General features: G+C 42.9%; 1 protein-coding gene across 2 annotated transcripts in view; it reads left to right on the forward strand.

Annotated features, from left to right (window-relative positions):
* The first annotated feature begins 334 nt into the window (after window positions 1-334).
* epha3 (eph receptor A3) overlaps window positions 335-13,198 on the forward strand; it is a 96,576-nt gene continuing 83,712 nt past the window's right edge. For both annotated transcript variants that reach the window (XM_069663245.1, XM_069663246.1), the window contains exons 1-2: window positions 335-448; window positions 8,629-8,693. In XM_069663245.1, coding sequence (XP_069519346.1) covers window positions 355-448; window positions 8,629-8,693 — 159 coding nt within the window. In that variant the 5' untranslated portion in view covers window positions 335-354. The remainder of the gene's footprint in view (window positions 449-8,628; window positions 8,694-13,198) is intronic.

A 13,198-nucleotide genomic window follows, 5' to 3' on the forward strand; every position in this document is an offset into this window, starting at 1 on the left:
ATTAGGGTCACAGAAACATTTGCTTTTCCCCTCTGTTCCAAGTTAGATATGTAATATTTCTCTTAATATGTGCTCACCAATTTAGTGAATAAATTTACAGTTATGCTTTGACTGTTCAATCAATACTTTGTCATATACAGCTAGCAGTCACCCGTGTCAGAGGATCTGAACTGACCTGTGGTGAACCTTGCGCGCTTGTGTTTTGCTGTCTGTCAGACTCTGTAGGACCCAGCGGAAAAATGCTCCAGCCGGAGGGAGCCTGAGCGAGAGAGAGGGAGAGAAAGCTGAGAGGAGAGGAGACGCTCTCAGATCAGTCAGTGGCTTCATGGAGTTATGTACCTCTGATCCGCCGCCATGGATTGCAATCCGCGATCACTTCTTTTCATTTTACCTCTTTTACTGTCCTGCGTTATTCCTGCGTTTCCCATCATCTACCCCCCGAATGAAGGTAAGAGAACTCTCAGTCTGCGGACATGTGTATGTGTCGGTTTGGATGCGCGCGCGCGTGTGTGTGAATGGTGCGCCGCGGCATACATCGCGGACTTGCTACTGTCCAAATTATAACGATAACAATAACAAGATGATCTAAAGCGCGTGGAGGTGAGACTGAGGAGCATGTGGAGCCGGGATGTGATCACTTACAGACAGAAATTACATAACGAACTTTGAAAGATCCAAACAAGGCAGACAAGGCAGCCCCATTTCGGATAATCTCGCGCACGGGGGGTTAATAGTTGTTTAGACTGGGATGAGATGGCGAGACAGCTCACAAAATGCCCATCGCGGAGTTATTGCGGGGCAAAGACATGTAAAGAAACTCCGCTGTCTGTGTTTCCATCAGAGGTTCACGTTGTTCTGTTTTATCTGAGGATCCATTCGGGGTAGACGCCCCACTTAGACTGGCAGACACACCGATTTAAAGGCAATAAATAGAAGATGAGCTACAGCGCATATAGTGCGCAAAAACGCGGATGTGTGTTTTTATGGTTCTGACCTGAATAGAGCCAGAATAGTTGACTTTTAGGCTGCTATGGGGATGAACTGTCCATTTAACAAAGCCATACTAACTGTGTGTAAGAATAATATTTAAATGTGATGTTTCGGGGAAACAAAATGAAGATAAACGACTTGGTTTTACCCATTTCTAGTGCAAATTCCCGTCACTTGTATGAAAGCATGGAGCATTACATGGAAACCCCTCAGATCAGGACAGAGCGGTCCACTTTCTGCAGAGTCGCTTCTTCGAACACGTGGAGCTGCACTGGAAACAAGTGAAACAGTCTCCTTTCTTCTCACACATTTACTTGACTTTCTAAAAAAAATGTTCAAACACAGAGGCACTGTTCCGCTCTGTAGTAAATGTGTGTCATGGTTGAGGTGTTTTGCAGCGGGGTCGAAGTAAAACGAAAAAGGCACGCGCGTCCTGGAGGTGCTCTGAGTTCTGTAAAGGTTAAACTGCCCCACAGAGGGGGGGAGGACAGCACATTAGGGGGAAGATTTGGGTCACATTGTATAAAGGGACAGTTATCATTTTTTCAGCTACTTCCTGTAAAAAAATAAAATAAAATATCCCTGAAAACACGGACAGGTCCTTGATTGTGAAATGGTTAAATTAAATCAGAGGCAGACAGATGCAGAAGAAAAGAAGCACACACGTCCCTGGTCCTTCTGCCGTACACTTACAAGTGTGAACAAGTAGGGAAGACTCCTGCTGATGCTGTAGGATGAGTTCTAGAAGTTTGGGTCTCCATTCCACGTTAGAAAAAAGTTACCCAGAAAAAACACATGTAGGCCTAAGAAAAAAAAAAAAGTTAATTTATCCACACTGATGGGGGCTAAACTGAAATGACCAACAGCCACACCAGATTAAAACTTGTGATTTTAATCAGTACACTTAAAGGTAACTTTGTCGAACACTTCCCTTTAAGAAGTTTGAACCTAAAACCTGATTTTGGAACGAAAATTTATTCAGACTTTTCATCCAGTCATGAAGTTCACAGTGCTTTCTTTCTGTGCGCACCGTCTTGTGTCAGTCCTGCTCTCTGCTTAGTTGTTAATTCAAAGCAGAGATCAATAAGTTTCATTTGTGATACTTTACATGAACGCATCACTGGACTGATTGGAAATCGGGGGGAAAGGGCAATTTAAAAAACTGAGTGGAGTGAAAGAGAGAGAGAGAGAGAGAGAGAGAGACGGAGTAAAGGTTAACCAGAAAATCAGAAACCTTTATTTTTTTTTATTATTTACTTGATTGATATTTTATGTGTACTATAATAAAATTCGATATATTATTGAGATAGAAAGTTGTTGGACATCTAAAATCAGAGACACAAAATAAAACGACATAATAATAATAATAATAATAATAATAATAATAATAATAATAATAATAAAATGCACCTCCCTGACAAAATGTAATGTGCTTCTGGTGAGAGAGTGTGTGTGGAGTGTGTGTGTTTGTGAGAGAGAGACAGCAGGCTAGAGAAAGAGGCAGAGAGAGAGAGAGAGAGAGAGAGAGAGAGAGACTGTAACTGGTCTACATTTTAGGAACAGCATCATTTTCGATAAGAGAAACAAAGCAGGCAGTTACATTTTACCTTTTCCACGACATAAATCAGCCAGAGAGTGTCAGTATCGAGCCGCTCCTTCTATAGAATTTCATACAGAATGCTACCACAATATGACCTCAGAAAAAAAACACACTTTGAATCAGCAGAGAGAACTTTATAAAGAACTTTTTCTCTCGTTTCTTGGTGCAAACGTGTCGTGCTGCGTTACGCGTCTGATTTCAGAAACAGCCCTAAAGATCAGCTCGTGGCGTGAAGCAGGGCAGCAGATAAAACATGAAGTTACAAACTCCCCTGATGAGAAGCAGAGCCGCTTTTTCTCCTCACTGTAAAATCACTACAACTTTTCATATCACCACATTTGGGACTGATGAACGCAGTGCTGCGTAACTGAACACAGCAGGGAGTGTACAACGTATTTTATTTTAAATTATATTAAGATGTTTAATCAATCACAAGCCCGATTTATTTCCCATTTTAACCTTCCGCAAGCAGTTTTTCTTCATCTGCTCGGTGGCCCACTGTTCACTTGAGTGAAGGATAAACAAAGTTTTTTCTGTCTTTCCTTCTGATGCTTTCAGGCTGCTGAACACATCCAGCGAGCGCGCACAGCACATTGTGAAAGAGCATTCAGGGTTAACCAAAGTAACGTGTTTGTTAACTTCAAACCCCCATGCCCATAAAAAGCAGCAGGTGTAGATTCTCTGACAGAATCACGTAGACTGTATTCAAGCTAGTTCAGTACATTTGAAAATAATTAAACGCCCTATTTTGCCAATTTTTTACTTACTCATAGACTTAATGTAATTAATGCGTCACATAAAACATAATAAGTAAATATATTTTCATGGAAAAACTCAATTTTGAACGAGAGGATGGAAAACTTGTCAAATGTCAATATTGTGTTAATTTTTCTTCCACTTCAAAAGAAACAAGGACGGTGTTTTTTGGCTTGAAATCTTCAGTCCAAACCCCGCACCTTGCCTTCACTAACATTTTTTTTAATCATTATTATTTATTTTATTTTATTTTTTACGCAGCATTTAGCTTACTGTGGCTCATCCGCTTCTAATTACCTTGTACAAAACTTCAGGGGGGAAGTTGTGAGTAATTCAAAGGAAGCCCCTCATTTAGTGGCGCAGGTTTATTTTAACTTTGGGCAAATATCATTGTAAATATTTTCTTATATCTAATCGAAAAAAAGTCAAATAAAAATAAAGTTGTTAGTTCTTTCTGAGCAGCACGTCCCTGTGCGTGGTTGCGTGCTGTGATATTGCCCCGCTGAGGGGCGTCGGGAGGCCTCGGGTATTTTTAGCCGGCGGTGGGGAGGCTTGGCCCGGCGAGGCCGGCGCAGCAGCCCCGCTGGGACGGACGGGCGTTTGTGAGCGATGGTACCTTTCAGAGGTGGTGCTGGAAATGTGCTTACACATCCTTTCAAAATATACCACCTTCCTTTATTAGGTCTATATTTATGTGTTTGTGTGTGTGTGTGTGTGTGTGTGTGTGTGTGTTGGCCAAACATTGAGGTGAAGATAGAGTGACATCTTCCATTTAACAGAGTGTGCTTTAAGCGTCTGAGTTAGAGGAAAAGAAAGGGTTTGTGTGTATGTGTGTGTGTGTGTGTGTGTGTGTGTGTGTGTGTGTGTGTCTTTGGTGTGTGGGTGTGTGTGTATTTGTGTGTGTTTTTTTGTGTAGGGATATAAGATGATACAGTATGTGTGTGCTGGAGTGCTACATGCCTTTATGTGAGTGTTTAGGTCTGTGTATAGATATAAAGCATAGACTAAGACTAGAGGAAAGAAAGAGAGAGACAAAGAAAGAAAGAAAGAAAGAAAGAAAGAGAGCAAGAAAGAAAGAAAGAGAGAGAGAAAGAAAGAAAGAAAGAAAGAAAGAAAGAAAGAAAGGGGAATGGGGGCAGAGGGGTTGGGCGAGCAGCAGCAACATCAGACAGAGCGACTCTGCACTTGAATAATTCATAATGGGAGGTGAACACTTCACCCTTTAACACAGACACAAGTCGCCTTGCTCTGCCTGCACTGCGGCCTGCCAACCTTCACATGCACAGAGCCGGCTGCAGAGACAATGCCCTCTAACTCGGAGCTCAATCAGATTCCATAGATATTAGAGCAAATGCTCTATTCAACGTTTGAATCCAATCCTTTTCTATCCTAACTGGAGCGAGTATGTCCAGATGGGAGGGTCTCCGCTCTGCTGATCGAGCCATGTGTTGATTCTAGACAGCGTTTCTGACTGACAGCGCCTCCTTCCACTCCTCCAACATTTTAATTATGTCTGAGGATTACATTTCCACATGCATCTGCTGGGAATCGCTTTCCTTCATCAGAATTTACTGGAACACATGGACTATTGAATTAAACTTTGTGCTAGACAGTCGTAATGGTGTTAAATTATGAGAAAATAGACGTCAAAATGGGCACCCTGTAGATCTTCGCTCCAACGTTTCATGTTAATATTTCAACATGTGCTATGCTAAGCGATACTAGGTCACTAGCAAGTAAAGAAGGAGAAGTAATACAACATGACAAGTGGTCTCACATTGTATTTCCTGGTTGAAAAAAAATCAATGTATCCCTATCAGTTAATCCTGAAAACTTGCAGTTTTCTGGCTGCCTGTGGCGCGGTTTATTCTGCTTCCGTTTTATGCATGTGTGTGCTTGATGGGGGCCTACATGCGTGTCATACATTGATTCACCTGTTTCCACCTCGGTGATGTTTTGCTCCCTCCCAGACAGGCTGGCTCAGTTTGCTATTAATACTCCTAGTTCCCGTTTAGAGGCACTCCCTGATGGGGCAGGGGCTATATGCTTGGCTGGCGCTAGCTTGCTAACCGACTGTGTGTGCGTGTGTGTGTGTGTACGAGAGAGCGAGAGAGAGCGGGAGTAAGAAAGACTGTCAGCTCAAGTTTGTGTATGCTCTTATTTTGTGCCTGCTGGAGTGCGCATGCGTGGGAATGTGTGCATGTTTTGGTGAGCATCTCAAAGAGTGTTTGCATAGGCTGCGGTACATGTGGGTGTGTGTCTTTAAAAGCTTTTATTTTGAAGGTGGATGTTTGTTCATCTATTAGGTACATTTTAGAATGTGTTTTATGTTGTGTTTACTCCCATAGTTTCTCGGATGGGATGCATATTTTAGTGTGTTTTTGTGTTTTTCATAACCATGCACAGTGGGAGTGTGTATGCATGCATGTGTGTGTTTGCACGTGTGTGTTTGTGTGCATGTGTGGGTGCTGATTTCCCAAGCCAAGTGCAGCTGGAGGGGGCTTTTTTCCTCCCGCGATATGAGAGCCGTCTAATTTTCTGCTCTCAAATTCCCCCGCTCGGCTCAATTTGAGTGGTGGGCTCGGCTCGTTGAGAAATGTAAATTGGAAGCAATGGCCCTGGATGCTGAGCTGCTATTATCTGACATGAACAGATAGCTTCATTAGACTCTAATAGGAATGTGTCGACTGCCACTCATCTGGCTGAGTGGCTTAGCACGGCTACAGCTCAGGTGAGCCTCCATTTAGAAGCTTTTTGAGCCTGGAATTTGATAATCAGCCTCCCTGCGTGTGTGTTTTCCTTTTCCCGCTTCCCTTTTTTTGCCACTCTGGCTGATAGTTATCAGACTGGCCTGAAGAAAATGATGATTTCAATCTCAACCTTTATTCCAGTGTGAAACAACAATTAGTTCACGGAGCGGCGAAATCCCCTTCCACTGCAAATTTGGTTTGTGCTGCTTGTGAGGGGCAAATTCTGCATGACTAAAATAATTTCCACAGTGGCACAGCAGTCCGTCCTGACCCACAAACACTCTCTTTGACAGTCCTCGGAGACGTGTTCATTCTGCTTATTGGATCTTTGAATGGGAGAATACAGGGAGATTGTATTCCTCATATTTTCACAGTGAATAGAGTTACAGCTGCAGGGCCTGACTGCACCGCTGCTTCACTTTGTTGTGTGTGCCTGCTCTCGCTTGGATAAGTGTGTGTGTGTAGTTTACACTGGTGTCTGTGTGTGTGATGAGCTGTGGACTGATTTGCTCTCAGCAGGATGAGAAAGAGGCTGAGTCAGTTTCAGGTTTAAACTTAAAAGAAGAAACCATTGGTGCTTTATTTTTCTACCACTGATTTACATTAACTGATTATTTATCCTCACTAGTTGTGCATGTTGTATTGCAGAAACACATGAATTCATGTTGCTTTTTGTTTGTTTTTGTAGGATTTAGTTTTTTTGGCTTTTGCCTTCATTGGACAGGATAGCTGAAGTGAAACAGGAAATAAGGGAGTAGAGAGTGGGGGGGATGACATGCACCGAATGACCGGCAGACTGGGAGTCAAACCTGCGATCGGTGCGTCCAGGAATGCACGCAGGAATGTGGCGGGCTGGTTTAGCTACCAACTAAGCTAAACCAGCCCGCCACATGTGCATCTTTTTTACCCCAATAAATTGAAAAACGAACAGTTAGACACTTTACATATTGATTTAAAAAAAGTTTCAAAGGTTTTTAATCATAAAGAGGATTTTGAAAGCAAACGTAAAGTTGTTTTCTGCTCAAGAAGAGCAACAAAAAGTGAACAACTTCCTTCAAATGTGCAAAAATAAGAGTTCTGTTAGCATGATTGTGTGTCCCATTTGTAACGCCTCAGCCCATCAGGTATGTCTTTGTTTCCCGTTCACACACTAGCCTCTCATTCAATTCATATAAAGAATCTTGTTACAAGAATGAGAGGGGGAATATCATTAATAAAAATGCTTATCTTCAATTCTTTTTTTTAATTAAAATGTTTTATTAATATTTTTTTTGACTGACTGACTCTAAACCCAAACTGGTGTCTTGACAGTTACAGTTTTGCTATAGCATGAGGGCATCCATAGGGCATGAAGTTTCCTCAACCTGAGCAACTTTGTAAAAACACAAGTGTTATATTTCATGTTTCTGTGCTTGGGGAAGATACAAGTGTCAGTTCTGCCAACAAAGGCACAAAGAAATGATAAATGGTACTGTACTTATGTACCGCTTTTCTAGTCAAAGCGCTTTTACACTACATGTAACATTCACCCATTCACACACACATTCACACACTGATGGCAGAAGCTGCTTCGTAAAGTGCCCAACTGTCAATCAGTCATCACATTCACACACTGATGGCTATGCCAGTGGGAGCAATTTGGGGTTCAGTGTCTTGCCCACTTCCACATGTAGACTGAGGGCGCTGGGGATCGAACCACCAACCTTTCGACTGAGCCACACAATCTGTTTATATCACCTGCACAGTGTACTACTCTTTTGTCTATAATGAGATGTGCAGCAGAAGTGAAATAACCACTCATGACATGAAAACTGCTCTGTGTCTATTGTCCACCATATGAAACTTGTTCCTCCAACCTAAAGTGTAGAGTGTCCCGCTAACGCAGCTCCTTGTCTTAGTTGTTCTCTGTCATATCCCATCTACACGGCTTGCCCTCTCTGCATCTGGGTTTCTGTTTAACATGAAAGACCTCTTGGCAGGAAACCCACATCAAATCATATTTCCATTCATTATAACTAGATCTATATTCTGTTTCAGTGTGACCAATCGCATCTCTGACCACCTCAGAAACTGGTGATTGGATCTGATTTTAGATTTCATGCAGTTGTACCTGGTGACAGCCCAATCACTGCGACTGTACAGTACGTGTGGCGAGGTAGCTACGGGAGGTCAGATGGGTCAAAAGCATGAGACTTGGAAATGAAATACTCTTCTGGTATTTTGAAATGTTGGCTTTACTTAAGTGCAAAATCTTTTCAGGATTTCTGTGTGGACGCCAGTTAGCTCCGCCAACATCTGCTTTGAGACGCACAAGGAGACAGAAGTCGGGTTTCACTGTTGGGTAGCACATAGGATATGTGTGTCGTGTGTGTGTGTGTGGCAGCTGAGAAAATAAAGTCATGATCACTGCTTGAGGTTGGTGATCCCTCCTGTGGGATTAGACTTGAGCTAATTGGGGCTAACAAGGACTAGACACTCATCTGTTCTCTTTGTTTTCCCTCTCTCTCTCTCTCTTCCTCTTCTTCATCACAGTTAACCTGTTAGACTCTAAAGCAAGCCAAGGGGAGTTAGGATGGATTTCCTACCCATCACATGGGGTGAGTATCCTATATCTCTGTACTTATCCACATCATGTATGAATATGCTCACATGTGGGATTCAGCCCCCGCACCACATGAAATGAGGATTTTCAAACTCCTGGGGTTCACGCTATCATGTTGACTCAATGAGCCAAGAGCAGATTAACCCACTTTTCTTTAGACGTTTTTTGTCCATTCTTCATCACGCAGGTTAAAGGTTAAGTATTCGGAGCTTGCCATATGGTCAAGATGCTTACAGAAAATGGAACTGCGTGTATGTTGGGGTGTTTAAAGAAAGATTAAGGCATTAAAGGATTAGAGGTTTTAGGCACATAAGCACCCACACATACAATGATGATAAGCGTCCCCCCCTTTTAAGTAAATATTACATCAACATAGTGTTTTACTGCTGTTGCATGTAAACATTGTAATGCCTTTATTGAGATTTCACTTTTAATCCATTTGCTCTAAACCAAAAACATTCACCATCATTGTGTCTGTTACACATGCTTTAATACCATTTGTAGTCTTTTAACACCCATGTTTCATGTCAGGTGCACATTAATACATAAAAAAAAAGGAAATTACAGAATTCCAATCAAATTTTGCACTTATATTAATTCTATATTAAACCCACTCTAACAGCTTGAACCTGTGCAGCAGTGGTTACACATAGAATTTGTGCAACCACTGCTGCAGGATGCACAAATCATTTGTGCAAGATTTGTTTTTATGCATAAAGTTTCTCGACAAAACATGTAAGAATTTTACAGCTTTCGTAAAAACGAACCATCAACGTTGCAGCAACGTCGTCCCAGACTTCGGTAAAACATGTCTGCAGCCTCGTACAGCCTCCTTCTGCTACCAGAGCCCCTCTAGTGGGCTCTTGTTCAGTGTTTATTTGTCTAACTAGTTAGACTACTGAGCCTTAGGGCTGGCCCGCTGACACACACACACACAGACACACACACTTCCTCGTTTTTTCCTTTATTAAGTGTTAGAATTACTCCTTGGCAGTGGCTTAAGGTAATCCAGTCATTTGTTCCGTGGAGCTGCCAAACCTTGTTTCCCTCGGCCGTATACAGTGCTGGCACCGTCCGAGTTTCTCCGCGAGGTCGAACCGCAATGAAGGAGCGACCCAAAGGAAAAACTGCAGGCCGTTTAAAAAGCATTTACTTTCAGGACAATTGCAGGCTACAGAACAATCGCGTGACCAGTTTGAGTCAAAGATTGATCTTGTGCTGATAGAAGTTATTCACGTTTGAGTAAGTAGGAAAATGTGGGCCGATACTGAGGACGTGATCCAGCACTGGACATTGGAATGTGTGACCGAGCAAATGCAGCTCTGCTTTATTTCATGTTGTTTGCTTTGAACAAGTTCAGAAGAGAATCGAGTGGTTATACGGTTCTTAAAAATGCTGCAGCAATAGAAACCAATGTCATTCTTAAACGAGAATGACTCCAGAAGAAGAAAGACAGGGGATACGAGAGGATGAAAAAGAGGGGGAGAGAGAGAAAGAAAGGCAAAAGGGATGAAAAGGCAAAAAGGGGGGGGGGGGGGGGGTAGAGGAGTGAGGGAAGGACAGGAAGGGATGAGAGAGAGGCAGAGAAGAGAGATATTGCTGATGATCAAGTCCTCAAGGTGAATCATCTGTAATTACTCACGTCATCCACTGACTGCACTCCGATAAGCAGCCTGCCCAGGGAGACTGCTGCTCACAAATGATTTCTCATAATGTGGCAGTAGCACGGAGCCCTCACACACACACACAAACACACACACACACACATTGATGGAGAGGCCGCAGCTATTGGCCTACCGAGACACAACGTGCTCTGGTCACAACAAATTAAGAGCTTAGCCTCCCCAGGACGTTCACTCCGGACTCACAGACTAGACTGACAACTGTGTGTGTGTGTATGTGTGTGTGCGTGTGATCCAGATATACTGTTATCTGTCTGGGAGGCAGGCTGATTGCTGAGCAGTGTCCAGGGGGCTTAGCCCTTCACAAGACTAAAGAGTGTTAAAGATTACATTCTTGCGTGCTTTGAAAGCATTCTTCAGCAACAAACCAACACCCCAGACGCTGGCTGTGCATGCAAAATAGAATTAATGGCCACGTACCAAGTGAAGTCCATTTTCCATAGGAACCACCTGGGGATCAACTACATGGCTTTTTTTTGCCTCAACCGATACGTAATGACTTCTGTATAAAATAGACTGGATCAAACAGTCAACTCTTTGCCAAGCTAGTTAGGCAGTTTGCAATTTCATATGCTCAACTGCAAAGCTGAAATAATATATATGATAAATATTAGCACATTTTCTTCAGTTTAACTGACCCAGTTAGATCTATTTTCTTCTTCTTCTAATGTGAAATATGTAACACATACACAGAAATTCAAACTCCCCTTTCCAATTCTCAGGTCTGGAAAAAGAGGGTGGGGGCCGGCTCAGTATAACGGCATGACATTTTATATTTCGGACTTGGTTCTCCACTTCAGCCATCCAGCTTTCTATTTTTTTCCTCTCGGAGTACAGGCTGCTGTTTCTACTTCTTTAGTCACCCAAGGGCTCTTAAAGCCCCCCCATGCTTTGCAGCCACCCCATCTGCGAAATCAGCCTGACCAGCATAAAACGCCCCCCGCCCCCCCAGAAAGAGAGAGAGTATGGAGAAAAGCCCGTCCATAAACGAGGATTAGCGGGGCAAGGCGAGGGACCAGAGAGGAGGAAGAGGAGGAAGTCTAAAGAGTGTTATAGCAAATGTTATGCAAACCCTCTGACTCATAACAAATACTCAGCATGAGAGTGTTTAAAAAAACTAATTCAAAGACACCCATTAGTACAAGTATTCGTCTTAAATGTACGTTAATATCCCCCAAAACAAAAATACATATTAGACTTAGTATAATTAAAAAGCCATTAATAGCCAATTAAAAACAAGTATCGGATAACAGCCCACAGTGCTATAAATGCACAGCAGACATGGTGCTTTGGAATTAAAGCTTCCCAGCATCCCTCAGCAATTGTTGCTGATGTGTCCTTGAGCAAAGCATAAACAGGGATTAGCAGGGCAAGGCTGCGAGCTGCTCAAACACAGGAGAAAGGAGGAAGAAGCAGCGGAGGTATGAAGCATGTATTCAGGTTTCTATTTGGTAAGACCAGCTGATGAAATGTCGTCTGACTGATATGCTGCAGTTGTCGTGTGTGTGACCCCGACGACCTCTATGGAGCCCAAAGCGTAAGCTGGTCTGCACTTGTTGTGGATGATCCAGTTTTTAGACTCCATCTGTAGTGGTTTAAAGAAAGGTGGTAAATACACTTATATGTAGCCCACTCCTATGTCCCAGAAAGATAATTAAAAGGTATTTTGATATAAATGAAAAGTAAAGAACAATATCAAAATTAAACTTAAAAAATATTACAAAAGACAGTTTTTAATCAAACCTCCTCACTGTCACTGTCAAAAAAATAGAGCCAATATTGTTGATCCTATGACTAGAGGATGCTTTCCCCAATCCTGTTTCCTAAAATACAGCTTGGTATACATGCATTGTTACTCTATACTGGCCCATTTACTGGTCCATTAACTCCCATTGACCTGCATCTCTTTGAAGTGCGTGCACTGGTGTGCTGACTCGGTGACTCTGAGACGTGCCTGTTGCCGTCGTTGTAATGTCCTGAGCGGATCAGGTTACCTCACTCCATTTTACCGTCCCTTTAAGCTGCTTCACCTACAGCACAGATCAGAGAAACCAGGGGCAGGATCACACCAAACTGTGGCCCAACTGTGACCATCAGGGGCAAGGGTCAGAGGTCACAAGGACCAGTGTAAGGTCGTAGTGTTGTTATATATCAATTAGAGGACAGGGAGAGGGGAGGTACGCCCCCCTGGAGAGAAATGAGGGAGTGGCTGCTCACTTTAGACTTTTATTTACCCTGGGTGACATAAGAACATGTCCCCATGTTGCCGCTGATGGCGGCAGATCTTCTGTTATTTATGAGAACGTCATTCTCCCCTAACAAATGCTTTCCTGGATCCCTGCTCCTTCCTCCTTGTTAATTTAAGGAGAGAAAACAAGGATCAGCTAACTAACAAAGGGAAATGATTCAAGGTTGGAGGAGATCATTCTGATGATGTCATGTTTTGGGATGGAGAAGAATAGGGGGGGGGGGTCTCAATGTAATAGATGCTATCCTCAAGATAGAGATCCTCACATCGTAGCGGAGGTCTTATTTACTTTGGCAGGACTTGCTCAAGTCAAGTCATCTCCTCTGGAACAGGATTTAGCACATCCAACTCACACACACACAACCAGACGCGCACACACACACCTGGGTTTGATTTTGAGCCTGATGTATGATTGTGTTCTACAAACTCTCCCAACAAGCACAGCGAAGCCATCACACGCAATCGCAATAGATTTAGCCCAGTTTGCATTATATTCACATGTCTCGATCCCAGCTCATCAAGTCTGGCCCTGTGCCTCAAAATATGACGATCAAGGTGCTCCCCTTTTTG

The sequence above is a fragment of the Semicossyphus pulcher genome, unplaced genomic scaffold (genome assembly GCF_022749685.1).
Source record: "Semicossyphus pulcher isolate SPU_LCO1_2020_fin unplaced genomic scaffold, fSemPul1.0.p SCAF_15, whole genome shotgun sequence".
Lineage (NCBI taxonomy): Eukaryota > Metazoa > Chordata > Actinopteri > Labriformes > Labridae > Semicossyphus > Semicossyphus pulcher.